The sequence below is a fragment of the Asterias amurensis genome, chromosome 2 (assembly GCF_032118995.1).
Source record: "Asterias amurensis chromosome 2, ASM3211899v1".
NCBI classification, from domain to species: Eukaryota; Metazoa; Echinodermata; class Asteroidea; order Forcipulatida; family Asteriidae; genus Asterias; species Asterias amurensis.
The window spans coordinates 19,581,087-19,602,521 of NC_092649.1; the positions used below are offsets into that span (position 1 = coordinate 19,581,087).

The 21,435-nt window shown below is 36.0% G+C and overlaps 2 protein-coding genes across 3 annotated transcripts in view; both read right to left on the bottom strand.

The window, feature by feature from the left end:
• Positions 1–108: 108 nt before the first annotated feature.
• LOC139954527 (uncharacterized) lies at positions 109–5,325 on the bottom strand. Its single transcript, XM_071954370.1, has 3 exons — positions 5,168–5,325; positions 2,348–2,603; positions 109–2,113 (listed from the first exon to the last, which is right to left on the bottom strand). Exons 1-2 carry the CDS (start codon positions 5,237–5,239, stop codon positions 2,373–2,375), a joined length of 303 nt encoding a protein of 100 aa, XP_071810471.1. The 5' UTR covers positions 5,240–5,325; the 3' UTR covers positions 109–2,113; positions 2,348–2,372.
• Positions 5,326–5,952: 627 nt separating this feature from the next.
• LOC139952173 (cAMP-dependent protein kinase type II regulatory subunit-like) overlaps positions 5,953–21,435 on the bottom strand; it is a 52,778-nt gene continuing 37,295 nt past the window's right edge. The window contains exons 11-13 of one of the 2 annotated variants that reach the window (XM_071951196.1): positions 13,777–13,834; positions 13,325–13,393; positions 5,953–11,305 (exon numbers count right to left, since the gene is read on the bottom strand). In XM_071951196.1, coding sequence (XP_071807297.1) covers positions 11,190–11,305; positions 13,325–13,393; positions 13,777–13,834 — 243 coding nt within the window. In that variant the 3' untranslated portion in view covers positions 5,953–11,189. Of the gene's footprint in view, positions 11,306–13,324; positions 13,394–13,776; positions 13,835–17,014; positions 21,009–21,435 lie in introns of those variants that run through there. The other variant, XM_071951206.1, reaches the window with a different exon arrangement.

A 21,435-nucleotide genomic window follows, 5' to 3' on the forward strand; every position in this document is an offset into this window, starting at 1 on the left:
GATTGAAACCTCTCTCTTAAAAATACAAACTCATTTGAAACAGGAATTATTTTTATCCACATAATTTATCATATTAAAATGTAATATATATGATTAATAAGTTATTAAAACATACTTTGCAACAAATAATTTTCTTTTAAATTGCTGAATCTCAAAAACAAACAAAATGATGACTTGCATCTTCTGCATCTGATGAACCAAAAAAGTTTCGGTATTTCATATTATCTTACTAAAGTGTTTTTAGTTTGATCTTCTGTTATGACACAGACGGCATTGATTAAGACTGACAAAGTTGAACTACAAGTAGCTGGCAAGATGGTTGATAATTGTTGTTTGATATGTGAAACAAAAAACAGTCTACTTAATCCATATCTCTGTGTACATGATTGTTTAAATAGTAATTTCTAAAAGTTCCGTTAATAAATACATTTTAATGTAACAGTAAGCATGTTTGTTTTGCAACTTCATAATAGAAATAACTCCAAAAAGGGCCTGCTTTCAAAAAGCTGCTAAACACCACCCCAAACATAAAACAATTTTCGGCACAGCAAAATCTTGCTTAGTATAAGTTGATAACAAGCCAAAATATAATGTTGTTTGTGACTGGTGGTTCCCTGATCATTTCGGCCCAGCAGAAGAACTTGCCAATCTCTGTTTCTGCTTAACAGCTTTATAAGAATGGGTCCATTGTTTGTAAGCTTTGAAGAAATAGTTTAATTTTGTCAAAGTATCCAGACTTCTAAAAAAGTACCATGTAGATGTTGCCACCAATTTAATACATGATACGCCAATGATATACTTGTAAAGTATATGATCTAAATATACAATAATTTATTATGAAACAAATGAGGTTTTGGGGTAGACAGAAATTGTGTTAGCTTATCAAAATGAAGAGATGAGATAAATGTTATAAACACAGTAGAAAGACTCAATCCCAAGACTTGATTTGTAAATCGTTGTTCCATTTGGATGGAATAAAAACAAAATTGGTTCAAACAAATTAATGTGTTTAAAAAAAATCGAAGGCCTTGTATCAGCTCCTGGAATGTAAAATTGAACATTGCACCAAAACATGCATTTCTTGAATTATACACCAAGTTTTAATTTGTAACTGATTATTTTGACAATGCTTTATTTTTCTTGGAGAGTAACTTACTATGAACAACTCTGATGATTATCAGTGTTCCTAAGAATTTTGACAGTAGGTCAAATAGCTTTTTAGTAAATACTTTATTTATTTATATTATTAAAGTCAGTACAAAGCTCTACTACATGTATATATTTTGACATCAACTAAAATGTTAAGAGTTGTGCATCACCTCACTGCACCAATGAATTTGTTTGCACCTTTAAAAAGTGTCTGTTTGGTTTTCGGAACTGTTCAGTTATATTCCTATATAAGTGTAAAGATACAGTAAAACTAACCTGCAAGAATTTCATTTTCAAAGGTGGTTTTGTTTTTAAAGTGTCGCCAAAAATCTGTAGCTGTTATGTCCACCCAGGAAACATAATCTGTAAATAATTTTAAAAATCTGAGAAACATTTCATGCATAAAGTGTTTCTCAGATTGATTTTGTTTGCATCCCTTTCTCCAGCACCACATTCCTGATAAATTTCTCAAAATATTATACATTATCAACAGCTGCATTGCTTTTAACCAAGTGAGTTTTTATGAAAGGCATACCCTCCCTTAAGAACAAGGTACAATTTCAACATAGATTTAAAAAGATACAAACTATTTAAATTTGAAGTGTTATCATTTATGTAATTTATGTACAATATGCATTCACCCCCTTGAATAAAAAGTGAAAAACCAATACAATATCATTGCCTCCATTTTATTTTCTGGATTTTACAATATAAGTAGAGTTATTGTTAAATAGAACATTTTGGGTTGTGATTATTTGACTAGTTTGATTCAAACTCCATGATTGTAGTCCGTGCCGAGTTGGTAGTTGAGAGGTAAATGGTGTTCAGTGATATTCCGGCTCTATTGCAGAGGTGATGATTGATTTGGTTCTATCCCAACTGGCGTAGTCACAAGTAGCAAGAGTATTTGGCAGTTTGTGCTGTTCAGAGTTTACGCCCAAGAAAATCCAAACTGTTACTTGAACTAGAAATAAAGGACAGAAGAACAAAAAGATAAAATGTAACAAGTTGAATCCAAATTTGTGCATAAAATTATTAATGGCCCAAAGTTTCGCAGAGCCTTTCTTGAAATTTTGCTGTAGTATGCAGAATGTCAAAACAAATTGAGAAAACTTATTTAAAGACTTGAGACCATCATCTAAGTTTACATAAAAGAGACCCAACCCACCCTTCATAAACAGCATCTCATCTTACTCACCATATCAATAAGAAAGATCATTGTTTTAAGATTTGACAATTTTCTTCACTCTTGTGATGTACTTCTCGCTCTTTGGTCCCCTCTTGAACATCTCGGGGTCCTCCGCCATTCTGCGGTATCTCTTCATGCGAGGAGCGCGACGATAAGGATCAGTTCGTCGGACTTTCAGCATCCTCAAATCGGCAGGATTGATGAGACCCTGGTGGGCAACGGCCCGTCGGGTTCGCTCCAAGAGATCCTTGTCTAAGGTTTTGTCCTAGTAGAAAGAAGATGGGATCGTTGTAAGATCATGGCAAATCTGACAACAATACCAGCCTCTAACACTGTGTACATGTGTATAAGAAAGTAAAGTCTTTCCCAAAAGCCAATATGGCTCGTCATTTACACCCATTTGTACTCCTGGATGGAGAGAAGCAATTATGATGGAGTGCCTTGTTCCAGGACACAAGTGACATGATTGACCAGGCCAGGATTCAAATCCACATTCTGTATGTATAAGAGCTTCATGTATAAGATTTTAGAGTTGCCAAAGCCTGTTGGTGGGCTTCTCTAAAGTCCTGTTATTGTTTGTGCTCCTACATGTTGTCTGTAAATTTGGGTTTTATCATGAGATTTGTTATTGTGCATCAGCGCTGTTTGGCATGTTTGACTGTATCAGGTAGGAATGGGTTGCATGCATGCATTATCAATGTCTTTTATTCAGTTAACAATAGCACCATGTGTCTTTATTTACTTTACTGCTGCAGAGTGAGTTCTTAATTAGTTTCAAGATCTCAACTAGCCTGCCCGATTAAATCCAAAACAAGTTTCTATTAATTATAAATTAAAGATAATGAACTAATAATGAAAAAGCTTTAGATGGATTAAAGGAGACTTAATAGATTTTAAACCAAATCCCTATGGACAGGACAAGTGATTATTGAGCCGTATTTTGACCGCATTATCTCAATAGAATGTTTACAACTGCCCACCGAGCCCAATTTTAAATCTGGCCAATATGCAAACAATATCAAATGAATAAACCATATTAAGTTTTGATACCAAAAACTATGGCTTTTGAGCATCCAATAAGCTACAAATAAGAAGCAAAGCTTTGATCTTTTAAAGAAACTGAGCTTCATTTTGTGAAATTTACTTTTTTAATCATAAAAAATGTTTCCATATTGGTATGATTGGATTATTGAGTGTTTTTTTTTTTGTCTCCAAACATTAATATACTACTTCTCATAGTTTAGAATACACTTATTTGAATATTGCATTTGTTAGAACACTGGGTATCATACCTGAAACTTTGGCCAAATATCCAAGCTGATCTTCCCCAACAAAATAAAATGACTATAGTTGAATTAATGAAAGCAGGTGAATCATTGTGAACGGCTGATTTGATTATCTCTGACGTCTTTCAAATAAATTGACTCAGCGGACAAGAACACTGATCAACACATAGGCCTACATAAATTATGTGCAAATTTAATATATTCTTGTTTCATGCATGAATGCACATTGGCTCAATGTCAAAAAAATCAGTCAAGCATTGTGGAGGCTTGGCAATTAAAAACTAATTTTATGAGAAACAATTAAAGGCAGTGAATTGTGCTGGCTCTGATTATGTGCAGCAAATGTTTTAGGGGACTTTTCCCAACTTTTTTGTTTACATCATCATGACCCCGCCAAAAATCAGAACTAGAAAAGGTAACTATCCATTTAAACTAAAGGGTGGAGTAAACTTATTTGCCAACAACAAAAGAGTTTTGGAGGCATTGTACTTAGCTATTATTATTCTCTGCAATGAAATATGAAAAATGATGTTTGCCTCCTTAATTATAGGCCCAAATGTGCACTTCAGATTTGCCGACTCATAGCGTTTAGGAAAATATAATCAGTGCCGGCAATATATCCACTATTAACAAATAAAAAAAAATAGATGTTGATCCAGAATTTTGATAAAATATGAGATACCACATTTCAAAGTCTTATCTAAACTAGCCACAGTAACAGTTACACTTAGAAAAACGTTGACATTATTTTTCACTTTCTCATATGCAGATGTAAACACAAAACTGAACAGAGACCCAGTTTCGTACTTTTTATGTTTAACTAAATGCCATGTGTGTAAATAGTACTATTTGCCAAACTTCTACTTCTATCAGTACTTGCCATGTCCTTCAGAGTCAAGATGTAAACGCCAAGGGTAGCTGGTTGTGCGTGTATGGATAAGTTGTTTTTGTAAAAAGCAAACCTAACCCTGAAAAGTTTCCGTATGGCGCCACCACTTTTTCATTCGATATGAAATAACATAGTATCTAATTTACCTCAATGAGATATCCCTTTTTGTAAAAATGAGTGACAAGTTGGTGGCGCCATACGGAAAGTTATCCCCTAACCCAATAAGATGTGCATGACAACATGTATTCAAACAAACAGTATCCCATAAAATACTAGCCCCACTTGTGAGGCCAAGGCTAGCCTTAGCCACATAAGTGGGGCTAATAAAATACTAAACAGCTCAAACATTTTTCCTCTGGAAATGTAGCATGATGTTTCCCCAGCATGCCCAGATACCGTTTTATCTTTCATCGGCCCAAATAGTGGTCAAGGAGTAACATTTCCCACACTAGTGGGGCTAGACATTCATAAGAACCTGGTTCACATAATATGTGTGTGAAACAAAATGTGAACATCTTCACGTCAAGGTCGAATAGGTAAGGATAAGAAGTTGCAAAAATATTCTCATCAAATACAAAACATGGATTCCTTCCTTTTTAGTCTTATTTACGGAAATATGCACTTTAAAGAGAAAATTTGTACCACAAAACGAACCTTTAATGCATCAGCGAGGACAGCGTGAAACAGCAGTACGGAGAGCAGCAGTGCTGCCGAGATGTGCTTCATTTTCACTCCGTATATTTTGACGTTTGTCGCAAGGAAAAAACAAAAATGGCGTTCTATCTCCTTGAATGCTAGGCTGTGATGATGTTGCATGCATATCTCAATGAGCAAGTAATGAGATGCACGGTACAGAAGCAGGTTCGTGATAATTGACGAGCAGTGATTGGTCAATACGCGTGACGTTGTGTTGCATATTTATGAAGTGATATGAATAATTACTGAGAAATACAACGGTCAACGATTTACCGAGTGAACGGTTAAATGGAGGAATAAATTCCATGGTTAACCACAATACAAGCGATGTGTCATTGTCATTAATTGCAATATAAAATGTTGCACCACATGTTGTGAGCAGACGGCAGCTGTTCTCATGATCAAAGGGGGAAAATACATAATAATTATATTATCTTAGAGAGAACTTTTAGAAGCTTTACATCACCCAAGACTAAGAGCATTACAATAAATTTACTTTTAATTTTGGTACAAATAGATGTGCCTGTGCAACTTTTGAAGGCCAAAGTACAGAAGTCTCTACAATGTTACATTTTGGTTACTCTAAATTGTCCTTCAATGCACTAGAAAACTTATAAATGTTTCTCAGAATGAGTATTCCAACAGTCGGTCTGGATTTCCAGCGATACAATTGGGCAGTTAGAAAAAGTCTTGCACAATTAAAGGCTGAAATTATGAAGAAATAACACAACTATGGACTGTCATTTTTAAATTGATAAACTGGTTTATTCACAATCTCTTTTTTTTTATCCACAATATTTAAGATAACATTTAAATATATAATTTTCTAAACAAACATCGGCAATTTTTATACCGCAAAATGAACATGCCTTTTTAAACATCATAAATGCTATGTACGACTCCAACTCTGATGTGGCTCAAAATGTACATAATAAAATAACATTCTACTGATTTAAGCTTTCACCAACCTGGCTTCTAAAAAAACAAATAATATATACATAAGGCTAGTGTTTTTATGGCGTTGAGGGCATACTTATATTTCTTAAGTCATTTTTTTAAATTAAATGAAGTCAGTGGAGAGTGCATCTAAGTGATCACCATTTATATTTTCGCATCAACTGTCTTTTTATTTTTTAAAGTGTAAATATGACTCGACACCTTCATAGACTGGTGCCCTTGTGAATCACAACAGGTCAGAAATAAATTAACAGTTGAAGAGAGGGGACCCGTTTTTCTGTCAAAACTACAAGATGCGTCACTTACATTTAACATTCAAGTGTATTTTCCTAAAAGAGTCAGAAATTTGACCCCCAAAGAAAGTTTCACAATTTTGAGCACATTTGTTTTTCAACTAAAACCAGTGTACAATTAAAAAATAAAAATAGCCAGGTGGTTAAATATTTCTATCTGAAAAAATAATAATAATAATAATGACAAATTCCGTTCATTTCTGCCTTTATCATTAAAACCCAAAAAATAGCCGCACATTTGTAGGGCAGTGGAAGATTCAACACAAACACCGTCTGTTAAAATCGGAAACAGCGGTGTGGAAAAAGTTTTTTCAAAATTCAACACTAACTCTAAAGTTTGTGGATTAAAAAATCTCTTGAACAATAACGATTAACACAGAAACATCAAATTCTGTACAGTGTGATTAGCCGGCGGTGTTCAGTAATGGCTAGTGGCTGTTAGGTAAAAACCGACGAGCAATGAATGCAATGATAAGAATACCACACATACTCATGAGGCATTTGATAGCAACTACTCAAAACAAATTTCTGAAATTTTGTCTTTTTTGTTTTTAAACCAAACACAGGTATCTTTTTGAGTGTGTTTCCTGTTACAGCACAGGGAATCCATCTTGGCTCAATTTCATCAAGCCTGTAAGCATACAAACTTACTTAGCACCAAAAACGTTTGCTAAGAAAAAGTAAGTAACCAGCCAGAACACCATTTCTTGCTCAGTCTGGACATTTGCTAAGCTTTATGAAACTGGGCCCTGCATGGCTCTGCTTGTTTACAAAAGCAGGGAATTCTGCCCTTAATTTGTGCATGTGCCAATGCGTTCTCTACTTTTCTAGGCATTCTTTTTTAACACAGCTTAAGCAGAAATTTAGCTCTTGACCTGTAAGTGAAAATTGATGATCGTAAGCGCAGAATTCATCGAATAAGCAGAGCCATGAATCTGGCCCCGATGGAAACAAACCTGACTTTGATCTCAGATGTTCGCAAACATGTAAATGAGGAAGTAGCAACAGCTTTGAGCAACAGAAACCTATAGACTCACTGTAAATAGAATGACTTAGCTTATTTTCAACAAATCCTCTATAAATGAAAGCTCATCACCACCTAGATTTACCAATAATTCTCATCAAATACTAAACATCTATCCACAAATGTTTTTTTTTACTTATTTGTTTATATAATTTTTAATATAAAGTCTAATAAATGCAGTAAAATGTAAAATGGAATGTTTGTTTTTTCTTTCGCAGCTCAACCAGCGATGCGTATTTCAGAAACGACATAGTCTACTTCTCTAATCAGAAAAACTTTCTGGAATATGTTTCAGAATAGTTCCAGTGTCATTTCTCCCACGTCCTGTTTTCTACCTGGTATTTACTTGTATAGACTTGGCAAACTTGCTAAGCGGTACATTTTCTGCTTAACAGGTATCTGATTTGTAGTAATTATTCCAGCAGTGCGACACTTGATTTGTTGTGTACTTTTTTGTTAAGTAAGTACCGACAGATTTAGTGAAAGATTTGATATTTCTCCTTAATATTTGTAAGAAATTCATTTTGTTAACATTTTATTACTGATGCACCTGTGTACACTACAGGTTTCTGCACAGAACTTGGTTTCTGCACAGTACTGGGCCCAATTTCATAGAGCTGCTCAAGCAGAAAATATTGCTTGAGAGTTTCCTGCTTTGCAGAAATGAGCAGGACACCAATCAGAACTGTTATAAGTGACATAGTACACCATTCACAAATGTTACATGTAAGCATAATTTTGTTGTGCTTAGCATATTTGTTGTGCTTAAGCAGCTCTAAGAAATTAACAAAGGAAGATGATTATGACAAGATTCAAGATGAAATGTGTCTGGAGAGAAAATTGAGAGGAGAAAATTACAGAAATCTATTTTGTAAATGAAAACATACCTCCGAAAATTATCAAGATAATGTCTGAATCCTCAAGTTGTGACTTCTACATACAATTATTTTTTAAAAGGTTAAAAAGCACCCTCTGGAATCACTCAACTACAATGAACACCAACTGTTAAACTCGTTAAAAGAACGCTTCCAATAAAGGCCCAAAGTTATAAACATGAAAAAATAACAAACAAACAAAAAATATTTGAAAAATGCACAAAAAACCCAGTAAACTCCTCTAACTTGTTGAGGCAAACATTCAGATTTTTAAAATCAAATCTCTTGCTCGCTGTGGCAGTTGTTATAAAAAGGGCTGCTGGGTTGTGAACGAATTATTAACAACATAATGGTTCCCCTCTGAACAAACACCCTTCATACAAAATGCACGTAAAACAATTTCCCAGACCATCCAAATACGTTCTAGAATACTGAATAATTTTGTGTGTTTTTTTATTTCATGTTTTCTACTTTTATTTATTTATGTACTTTTTTAGCCGTGTTCTTACCGTGTTTTATCTAAATAAAGAGAAAGAAGAAATTTGTTTCACCTCCTTTTTCATTCAAACAATTTGTTCTTATCACGAGTACCATACTTCAACGCATAATGACGCATAATAACCATAGCCACCAATTTTGCCACCTTCTTATGTTTTCAAACAAAATGTCCGTAGAAACATTTTACCCCACAGGGAAGCAATTTTTGCTTGACTACCAGAGGAAGATAGTCAATTTCTGATTTAAACAAATATCTGCATGTTCGCTTCAGTGCACCCAACTACTTTTGTTCTCTGCTAATTCAAAATATTATTTTGTGAGATCTTGAACAAGTTTGTCACCACATAACATCTGGCCAGCAGCACATATCAAAAAACATTTAATCTTTTATAAAATGAAATCAACAACAAAAATCAGATATACTTTTGTTTCTTTTATAAAAAAAGAAAGATTCAAATTATAATAAATATTGCCAACTTCACATCATATATGTTCAGAAAAAAAATCAAAGTACTTATACAGCAAAAGTAGGGTGTGCTTAAAATGAGTGAATAAAAACAAAAGTGATCAGAGAAAACAAGATCAAGTCATAATAAATTAATGTGGCATACTAACGATACCATAGCAACAGTATCAGTAGAGAAGACCTAGTCCTTCGAACAAGTTTTGGTATGAGACTGTATATCGTTCAGGATGTAAGAAGGAAAAACATTGAGAGGACTAGTTTTTGTTTTCCTACAGCTAATCAGTAGGCCTGAGTCATCCATATCTTGTCAAATAGTAAATAAATAAAAATGACTAACATTTGAACCTCAGATGAACTAATATTCAAATTTGCGGCTACAGCTTAAACTCACTGATAAGAGTGTTGCTGTACAGCACTCCAACACAGAATGAACTGGAAATCTAACCATAGCTGTAAGCCGTAGCCGCCAATTTCGGATATGACTTTGGTCAATTTTTACACAGGGCCCAATTTGATAAAGCAAAAATAGGTTCCCAGTCAGAATACTATACAGTCACCCTGGCTACAACTGGCACCCTACTCATTCTTGCTTAGCAAAGAAATTTAATCAGCAGATCTTTCTGCTTGAAACAGCTTCATGAAATCGGGTCCTCATCATAACTTGGAAAACAAACACGTAAAGCAGCACTCTGCAAATAAACAACGTAACTTTTTAAAATACTTTATTTAAGTTACAGGCAGTCATGTCTGTACTGAGGCAGACTATTTATGGTTTTAAAATTTCATCTCTAAAATGCTGAGTGGAATAAGCATCATGTTAAAGTAAAATCGTCAATAGTTTGTAAAATTAAATATAAAGTGAATTTAGAAATTGTTTTTGTGGCCCAGCCAAGAAAGTGCCATGAGATCCACAAGTCTGGCTTTAACTTAATGTTTGGATACGCATTAGACTTGCACAGTCCCTTCCACTGTCTATATCAATACACCAATACAATCTTATTGCACTAACATGGCCAAGGCGCTATTTGAAGTTGTTGTTAACTTGTTCCCGCTTCTTTTTCTTTTTGTCAAATTACACAAATGGAATGGACCCTTCCCATGAAATATGCTAATGACATTCACGCATGCGTACAGACCCTTTTGGTTGGCAAACGTCATAAAGTTGTGCACTATGCAGACGCGCAAACGCGTCTGCGACACGCAGCCATTAGCCGTATACAAAACAGCACATTGTTTCCTTATTTTTGCCAAACAAAATGTTAGTGCGCACGCGCTATGTGCAATTGACATATTTCATGGGAAGGGTCTATTGGTCCTGGTTATCAATATTCTTAAGGGAAGTTACACGACAGTCCCCTGAGTTTCTTCCCATTCAGCTCTTGATTTATAAATGCTGTACCTTCCCCTAATACATGTATACCCGAAGGTTAAGCCCCAAGGCCGCTAAGCAAATTATCTACCCAACTATCTGGGCCCAATTTCGTAGAGCTGATTGAGCACAACAAGTAGCAGCTAAGCATAAAAACAGATATTCAGAGTAAGTTTACCAGCCAAAAAAGGCATTCCAAATACGCTTAGCGGCTGGCAACCCTGCTTAATTTTTGCTTAGCAGAATGTTTCTAAGCTATATCTTGCTGCTCCCTTAAGCAGCTCCGTTGAAGTTGAGACCCAGATGTAGTGATGAGTCCATTTTGGTTCGCTGTCCGTTGCTTGTGGTAGCTTCAGTTATAACCTTCGGGCATGTAGTGTGTCAGTTAATCCCTGTGTAGGCAGTTGGTCAGTTAGTGTGTTGTGAGGAGGTGTTTGAAGGGGGGGGGGGGTTGTTCTATGAGAGAAGGGGGTGGGGAGGGGGGAAGGAATAGCGTCATCATTTGGGTCCTTTGCCGAACATTCTTTCTACTTCCTCCTCGTAGTGTCCGATGTTCCTCTTCATGATGTCCATACAGGGACCTAGCAACCTCTCGAATGCATTCACATCTAGGACTGGATTATGGAAGGAAAGAGACAAGATTTATTGATAGTTCAATTCAATATTAAGCCATTTTGAGATATGGGGGAGACATTAGTATAACACTGTAAGGTTTAGGTAAATTTGTCTGTATACATGTACACCCAAGCCACACAGTGTACTTTTTTAGTGGCCACCATGTCTCAAAAAGTTAAATTTCAATTAATTATCCTCGATTCGCAACCTTTATATCAAACTTACAAAAACTACATTAAGTTCGGTTTTACCATAATACAGTACAAAATACACTACAAGCCACAATATGTCTCTAAACAAAAACTGACAAATTTCAATTTGATTAATGATTTCAAATATATTCACATCTACAACTGAACCAATACCTAAACTGAACCATTACATATCATGTGAGAATAATATTAATTTGGTTTGACCCCTTACACCAATGTGTGTAAGCACTGTCTAATATAATAATTAACCATTTTTATATAGCGCATAACACAAAGTGTTCAAACATGTCCCTATGCGCTGTAGAGAAATACAAATACAAGATGTAGGCCTACTAGGTAACAACAACAAAAATGCATGAATTAATTGTTTCAAAAATAAGTGCTAAAACATGTCCCTATGCGCTGTAGAGAAAAAAAGACAACAAAATACAAATACAAGATGTAGGCCTACTTGTTAACAAAACAAAAATTCATTAATTAATTGTTAAGTAAGAGCTAAAACATGTCCCTATAAGCTGAAGAGAAAAAAAAGACAACAAAATACAAATACAAGATGTAGGCCTACTAGGTACCCCAAAAAATGCATGAATTAATTGTTAAACAAGTGCTAAAACACGTCCCTATGCGCTGTAGAGAAACAAAGACAACAAAATACAAATTTATACAAGATGTAGGCCAACTTGTTAACAAAACAAAAATGCACAAATGATTTGTTAAATAAGTGCATCTTTATATCACAGGTTTATTACCCAGGTGGGATTGAATGCATTTTGTTCACAGAAAAGTACCGAGCATATAGTGCTTACACACATCGGTATAAGGAGAAAACAAAATATGAAAATACAACATAATAGATGTTAGTTTTGCATCGGGATAAAGAATACAATTTTTTTTTACCCATACACCGATGTGACTTAAGCACTGTAAACTCCCTAAATTCTGTGAAAATATTGCTGTTATAAGTTCACGGTATATTTTAAATGCATTCCCATCTACAGTCCTGGTCATAACTTGTTGATGACAAAATCAGCAATGTAAATGTAATCACAGAGAAGTAGAAAAATAACATACACATTACATAAAAGGTTTAAAAGACAGAACATGCTGTACAATTGTATCATACAATTTATAAAAAATGGAGTTTTGGATTAGAGTAAGATAAACAAATATCGCAAAGGACAAAAAGTTATAATCTAAGCATTTTTAAAGCGTTTTTGCACAGAAAAGGTACAGAAACGCTTCACAACATAGATATAAAAGCAATTTTTTTTAACAATATGAGGGTATGAGAATGAAATAAAAAACCTCTCACGAAATAGGTCTGGAAAGGGTGAGTTATAAAGGATTTTTTTAATTCAGTAAGTGAAATAGCATGACCTATTTGTTGGAACAGCTGCATAAAAACCTCTGGCAGATGAAGAGTATCTGGTTTGAGGTCTTGTGAGAATCCTTGTTTCTGAGCTGCTGTCAATTTCACAAAGAGAAAGGACTCATCTTATCTCGAGTTAGGACGAGTAACTCGTCCTAACTTAGGATTAATCTTAAGGTCTGCATGCTACAGTGCAGGGTTGGGACTCCTAAGTCCTAAGTCATAAGATTAATCCAAAGTTAGGAAGAGTTTTGTGAAATCGACGGCTGGCACGGAGTGGGCCTATGGGCTGGTAGGGAGTGCCAAGTTCAGTAAGGGAGCAGGTTCATTCCAACATTTATATGTGATGGTTAACAAAGAGATACTAGTACAAGATACATAATCCGTCAGATATATGTACAAATTGATAGAACCCTTGACAATGCTTGAATACTTACAGGCACATCTGACGGAGCCACAAGAGTAAACTGAGGCAGCACGTGGGTTGTTTGTGATCAAAGCTAGCTCTGTTCGACAAAAAGAAAATGAAAAACAGTTTTTGAAAAGCCCAAGGTTACAAGATAAAATAGACTCCTGATTTATACTCAAACAAATGCAGAAGTAGCATTCATTTCTGTTATTAAATGGACTCATGACATTTGGCTTTAAGGGAACTGTTGGCATTGGATCAGGCGAGTTGGTCTATGACAAAAGCTTGAAACTGTTTGTTATAAAATGCACATGGATAGAGAGATATTTTAAGAGTAGAATACAATGATCCACACATATATGGTTAAGGATTGCACGATTTTCCTTGAAACGAACATGGCATGCCATCTTATGAAGTCAAATTTTTGACTCAACAAAATGCATATAAGAACTTGTTATGATTTTTTACTACAAAACCTACCTCCAAAGTACTGGCCCTTGCTGTATGTAGCAATCTCTTTTTCTTTGGTGGGGTCATCCTAATAAAGGTAAAGAGTCAAGTTTCATCAATGTCACATCAAATCAAAACAAAATGTTCATCACAAGAGATCTATGACAAATACTTGTTCATTTACAAGAATCAAATAGATAGTCAAGAAATATTTATCTACATACTTTTTTACCTTAAACAAAAGCATACTTTTAAGCCTCACTAAGAAATTTTTCTAAATAGAAATAATGGCAATTTGTAAAGAAAACCAATCCTCATTCCGGTAGCTTTCAAAAACAGAAACAGAATTCCTCAACCCCACCTTTGTAAATAATGAGAACCAGTCAAACCCTGGGTATGAGGTTTCTAAATGCAGATTGTTGCAAGGGCGCTATTCATCACCCTATCCCAGAGCCTTATATTGAGAGAGTTATGACAACATGCGATTAACAGCCATTTTGTTCCCCAAGAGCTGCATGGGCGAACACGAGGTGCCAGACTAGTCTGCTCATTGGGTTGTGCTGCATCTGGAGACAACATGGCATCCAGCAACCACGTGACCAAAGAAAACTGGTCCCTCCATGTCGCAACTCTCTCTCATGTCGCATACAGCTCTGCCCTATCCTTAGCAACGTTCAGATATACACATCTTATCTAAAAGGTCTCAGCCCACTCACTTTTCTTGCGTAAAGAGTTTCATAAAAATGTCAATCACTAATGGAATTCACAACCTTCTACAATTTCTACAAACCTATTTCTAATTTGTATTCATAAAAAGATGGATCATCGAAACAAATTGGAATTAGTTGATTTGAAAAAATACATTAAAATTGTATTGCAACTTTGCAAAGGGCACCACAGCAAAAGCACAGGGCAACATGGCAATTGCTGTGGGTGCTGTGTGGGTTAGTTCAAGGCCTGTACATTTTACTCTTTGCATCTTATAAATTCACCCTCTTGCATTTTGTTGGCTGAATAGTTATGAAAAGGTGATGTTATTTCGGATTCTTGCATCAATTGGTTTCTGAATTGAGTTGGATGAGATTGGTCAACACAACCTTTTAACCATATAAAGAGATTGGAAAATTTAAAAAGATTGGAGTTAAGTTGCACAGTTGTTTAAATTTTATGATCAAGGCTGTTGCGAAAGTCTTTTTCTTTCCAGAGGAACTGTTCTAGATTCTAAGGAAAACAAAGTGAAAATACAGAAATTATATGAAACATTTCGGAGCAAAGTTATGTCAATAAAATAATACAAATTTGAAAATAAATTTTGTTGTGGTAATTTTAACAGTTTTGTGATTGAAAACAAAACGCATGGTGAATATTAAGAAATAAATGTTTAAAATGAACAGCGAATTATTCAACAAAAATATGTTAATAGTTAACAAACAAATGTGCTTCTTAAATGTGAACATTTTAAAATCAGAATTTCTTATTCATGTTCCAATGGACTGATGTCTAGCAAAAACTTACTACTAGCAAAGTAGAACTGAACATGGTACTTGAGGCATTGCATGGCAAGTTATCAATGTATACTTGGTTTGCGGTAACAACATTCTACTTGCTTGGTACAATGTAGATTACGTTCTTTAGAGAAACTTGCCTTGCTTTTTTATACTCAGCGGTAGTATAATATAAAGCAAGACAAGTTCTCAAAAGAACATAATCTACCGGCCACCCACCAAGTATTTGATACACATTGTGTTACTGCAAACCAAACTATAAAAAGAACTTAACAATAATAAATATTCATGGTTCTATGAACAGCTCCAAGCTATGTCTTGGAAAACGCATGAACCAATTGAACAACACTGCAAATCTGATGATAGTCTTATGTCACACAAAAGCAGACACAGTGATCTTGATGCAAGGGATGTATGATGAAACTATTTGAAGTTCTTAAAAAGTAGAACTCAAACTGGGTCAATAAATTTGCTGAAGGGCAATTCTTCCAGAGACATCCACAAGAACAAAAATAGTGGGTACTAGGTACCGTATCTTGACACCCACGAGGACACTAATAGTAATAGTGGGTACTGGGTTTGAGGTGTATCTGACACCCCTATTGAGAAAAAGGAATTGGGTGGAAGAGGAAGCCCCTCTGTATACTTACAGCATTCTGATAGTGGGTACCAGGTTTGAGGTATATCTTGACACACACAAGGACACTAATAGTGGGTTCTGGGTTTAAGGTGTATCTGACACCCCTATTGAGAAAAAGGGATTGGGTGGAAGGGGAAGCCCCTCTATATACTTACAGCATTCTCATAGTGGGTACCGAGTTTGACACACACAAGGGCACTAATAGTGGGTACTGGTTTGAAATTTATCTTGAGACACACAAGTGAACTAATAGTGGGTACTAGGTGTGAGGTGTAACTTAACACCCCCATGGCGAAAGCGGGTTTGGGTGGAGGGGGAAGCCCCTAACCCCCTGTGAATACTTACATCATTCTGAAAGTGGGTACCGGGTTTGAGGTATATCTTGAGACACACAAGGGCACTAAGAGTGGGTACTGGTTTGAGGTTTATCTTGATAGTGAGACACACAAGTGAACTAATAGTGGGTACTGGGTTTGAGGTGTGTTTATTACCCCCAGGGCGAAAGCGGGATTGGGTGGAGGGGGAAGTCCCTGTGTATACTTACAGCATTCTGAAAGTGGGTACCGGGTTTGAGGTATATCTTTAGACACACAAGTGAACTAATAGTGGGTACTGGGTTTGAGGTGTGTTTAACACCCCCAGAGCGAAAACGGGATTGGGTGGAGAGGGAAGCCCCTGTGTATACTTAAAGCATTCTGATAGTGGGTACCGGGTTTGAGGTATATCTTGAGACACACAAGGGCACTAATAGTGGGTACTGGGTTTGAGGTGTATCTCCAAGGAGAAATAGGGATCGGGAACAGGTGGAGGGGGAAGCCCCTCTGTATACTTACAGCATTCTGAAAAGTGAACAGCAACATGCATGAAGATGGTGGCGGTGGTCAAGTTTCACAGCGTACGTAGAAATAACGGTGGTAGTTGTGATGAGGTAGCCAAGAGTAATGGGCGACAGAGTTTTTTTAGAAAAACATGCCCCAATAAACAGCGAAGAGCAAGAATAAAACAGTAGTATACATAATGAGGAAAACTAAACAAGTATTTAATCAACAAAAAAATAGTAACGACAGTTATGTCAACTAAACACAGAGCATGCTGTGATGAGTTCAGAGGTCATGTCAAAGGTAAATTCTAGTACATGATTCGGGCATTTAATATATTTAAAGTGGCACTGGTAATGCACAGTATCTGAAGTTGTTATTTTTTGGTAATTCGTTTTGTTTTTCATAAATGAAGTTTGAAAATCTCTTGGGTACTTTGAGACTGGAATTATACTGCGAAGCAACTATTGGTGAAAGACGTCCAGGAAGCATCGTCATGGAAACGAAGCATGCTTTTAAATGCTCCCTGCATTGCCCCCATTTATTTGTTTTGAGCAGTTCATTCACTCAGTGAAGGGGGAATGTGTACTAATTAACAACTCCATGAAAGGAATCGACATCCGTTTTCACAAAACTTTACATAACTACGTAAGTCCACTTGCGCAAGATTTCTTGTGTCAATGGTTCACAACTTGCGCATATTTGCGTAAAGTTTCATGGAAATAGATGGGTGGTCAACTTAGACAGCTGCCAATCTAAGTACTGAGTAGCTTGAACTTGACATGACCTCTGCTGCATTCTCACATCATTAAGTTTGTCCTAATAGTACATAGCATGGCAAACAGAATAACATAACGAGAAACGAAACTAAAAAACAAAATATTCACAGCAAAATGGGCAAGTAACAAACCATTGACTGTCATGTTTTATTTTCCAAACCCACAACATAAAATGTTTATATTGTCAATTGATTTTCAAAAAAATTACCCCAGTTTAGCAACTATAGTTTTTTTAAAATTCCAATACTGTGAATTCAGAAATCTCTTCATAAAGAAAAATATACATGAAATAAAATTTGGAAGTCCATTCATTGATCACACTGATTTTCTGGCAATTGACAAAATGTTTTAAGCAACAAACAAATATTATGAAACTCAAACAACTAAACATTTAACAAAACAAAAATGGAAATTACAAGATCAGTAAATATTGTTAGAGTAATCTGAAAACTCTGTGAATGCTGGTGAAGAGTGATGACGAATTGACTGGAAATGGTGCAATAAAACAACAACATTAGTGATCAATAAATATGCATGCAGGTGAATTAGCATATTAATGATGTCATGCATTACATCATCATCTTCTTTGAGCAACCTTGGGAGGTGACTAGCTTGACTAGACTAACCAGAAACCATACAGTACAGGGAGATTGACTTTATCAAACCATGCACTGGAGTATGGTGACTATGGTCAATTTGAGAGTTACGCCATGGTTCTGGTCAAGTCTAGTCTCTCACCCGAACTTCCTCATAGACTGGCTCTGTTAATGTGTAGGAATCGGCAGTACTTTTTTGTTGTTGGTACACTGGGCATCAAACAAAGGTGGCCACAGAGTGACATGGGTATGTTTCAACCCTGTTCCCAGTGGTATACAGTCTCCCCATGTTACTTTGTTTCCAGAATACCCTGCTCGATCTTAACCCCTGGAAGTGTAATTTTGAAATGTTCAAATAGGTTGATATTTTAATTAGTTCTGTGGTTGATCCAATCTGTATGAGATGTATGCAGAGGGCGCTGTCAACTGGTCCCCATTCTTCTTTGATATGGTGTGTGTGCGGTTTAGGGTAACCATGTAAAAACATGATTCATTTGAAGTGGATTTCGTCAAAATACTTGCATTCCTACATGTGCAACAAGCATCGTGTACAAGCGCATAACAAGCACACTTCAAGCACTAAAAAGCGTTTTACAAGCGTGCGCACAGTCACTTGTTGTTAGCCAATCAGCATTGTTTTGCAGCAGTTCCCTTCTAGGGGTTAGTGACAAAAGGTATCGATAAGGCACGGTGCCCGTGGTAGCAAAGCTGTGGTCTGTTTAATCCCTTCAGGGTAACAACAACATAATCCCATCCTCTGAATCCAAACCCATAAGCCTTTTGGAGATATGGCGGACACAATGCTACAACACTATAAGGTTTGGGTACATTTGTGCGTAGTGACCATAGAAATAGAAAGTGTGTTTTTCAGTGAAGTGCGCATTTTTTTAGGCGACGCGGCGTTTACATGTAAACCTATTGACCATCAACGTTCATGGTGAGCGTGGCATCAGTCGCCGCGTGTGACGCAGGTATCACGTTCGCCATACCTCAAAAAGGCTTATAGCACAGATGATGCTGACAATTTCACTGGCTCTGAAATGCATGACATTCATTAGTTTTGCTACAAAATGAGATTATGTCAAGTCCAAGATAACGTTTTCAAGAATAAATGCGTACATCTCAGATGGTTAGTGAATCAAAATATATGCATGATACAAGTCAAGTCAGAAATGCTAATATTGTATGTTGCATAAAAATATAGACAGGGGAAATTAAATATCCGATGAGAACAAGAAAAAAAAGATTTATCTTTAGAGACAAACACTTTGAGATGTTTCTTAAATCGAGTCTTGTTGAATCTGCTTCTTCCTTCCACCCCCTTAAGGAAGGTTGTGGAAGTTGCAAAATTTAGGAAATGAATCTTAAAAGCCTGGAGGTTGTTGCGTTTTGTGCTGAAGGTGGTGCAGTGAATGGCAAACTCAATTTGATAAGATTTGTTTTTTAGTTCTTCGAGGGGGAAGGCAATCATAAAGTGTAAATGGCCATGGGGGCGAGGAAGAAATAATAAAAGGGAAAGGTTGAACCGGAGGGTGAGGAATACATGATTGTCTTTATTTCTATTTTACTTTATTATTTTTTTGTCTGGTAAAAAAATTATTTGTCACTCGGCAGTACAATTTTTGTTATTAAATAATAATTTCAAAGTGGCAGTTGCAGTGGCAGTTACCTTCAGAATACAAAACAATATTTGATAACTGAAAATAAATCATATTTTTTTATAGAATTTTTGTTAAATTTAGATCACTTGTATTACAAAGGGCTGCATAAAAGGGCTGCATGTTTGCAACGGAAAAAATCAAATTGAATTTATAATAATTTAAAGACACAGAGTTGTTACACGTACTTGCAAGTTTTTCCCCTTGATGTGTATTCGGTCCAAATAAGTAACAGAGAAACAGTTGGTTCAAAATTAAGAAAGGACTGCCCAAACATTTGACTGGGTAAGAAGTGTAACCGATACTCTGGGAACGTTTTATTTATATCGATGTAACAAGATACCTGGTCATGTTTTATGTTGGTGCAAGTTTGCGAAAGAGTTGATCAATGCGTTAAAAGGTTTTTTCCTTCATTTTATGGATTGCATGTACAATTTTACTTGGAATGTTACAAAATTTGTGACAGCAAGAGAGGAGCATGATGTTAAATCAATGATATCAGACAGCCCCCTCCCCCCTTCTTCTTTTGCAAAAGCAATCCAGCTTGAGCCAGCAAAACAGATGATGGCTGAATGACTTCTAGGCCCAATTTTTAGTTCTGCTTACCATTAGCAAAAAAATTGGCAATAAGGAAGCTGGACATACCACGCAAAGTCATATGTATTTCACAGGTCAGCAGGGAATTTTTCGCTTGTGCGTACTCGGCGCTTACCCTGTATGCAAAGAATGGTGATTGCAAGCGCAGAACTCAGAGAATTACAGAGCCATGAAATTGGAACAGGGCCCAATTTCATGGCTCTGCACAATCAAAAATTCCCTGCTAACCTGTTATATGCTAAACATAAGCGTGGAATTCCCTACTTCCATAATCACCGGTTCTTTGCTGACTGTAAGCAACAAAATCGTCTTGATGATCAAAATAAAGTGAAAGGTAAAATTAATTTCACACTTTAAATAGTATTGATTTTGTTTATTCCAACACATGCAATTAAAAAACAACCCAGCAAAGATTGTGCAGTCCTTCCCTATACTGAATGTGAACTGCCTCCATCCTAGAACCCATGCAATAAAGGAAGATTCCTAAACACTTCAATCAAAAGATCATAACGAAGAAGTTTCCCATCCCATCCCATGCTTCTAGATTAGAAGAAGTCGGAACCATGCGGCACTTATGGCAGCTACGAGCAAGATAAACCCCAGAGTATCCCTGATGATGTACAACATGCGTGAGGGGAGTGTAGGATGAGTGTGCAGGAAAGACAAGACCTTGTGATATAAAGGGTAGAATGAAAGAGAACACATGGGATGGAAGCATACAATGTGGAATAGGGCGGGTGCTTTTTAGTAATATCTAATTTAGGCCCAAATGTAAAGAGCTGATTAAGCAGTTTATGTTGCCTGATGACTTTCTGCTAAGCAAAAAACAGCGGGGAACAAGTTCCGAACGGTGTGTGTGATATGGTATTTTGGCTGGTAATCTTATTCTAATGACGCATAATTGTTTTGTGCTTTATAATCAACTTAAGCACAAAGAGGTTTAACAACTTCCTGCTACATGTAAGTCACAATTTGCTGTAGGTATGCACAGACGTGTTCGGTTTAAAAAAAAAAAAACATTCTTTGCAAAATTGCTTGTAAGAATTCACTCCTTTGAAGTACCACACAAAATTATTTTAAAGTCATTGACAGAAAA

Coding starts and splice junctions, on each gene's coding strand:
- LOC139954527 (XM_071954370.1), bottom strand. CDS start 5,239: ATGAAGCACATCTCGGCAGCACTGCTGCTCTCCGTACTGCTGTTTCAC. Junction 2,604..5,167: donor TCCTCGCTGATGCATTAAAG/GTTCGTTTTGTG, acceptor TCTTTCTACTAG/GACAAAACCTTAGACAAGGA.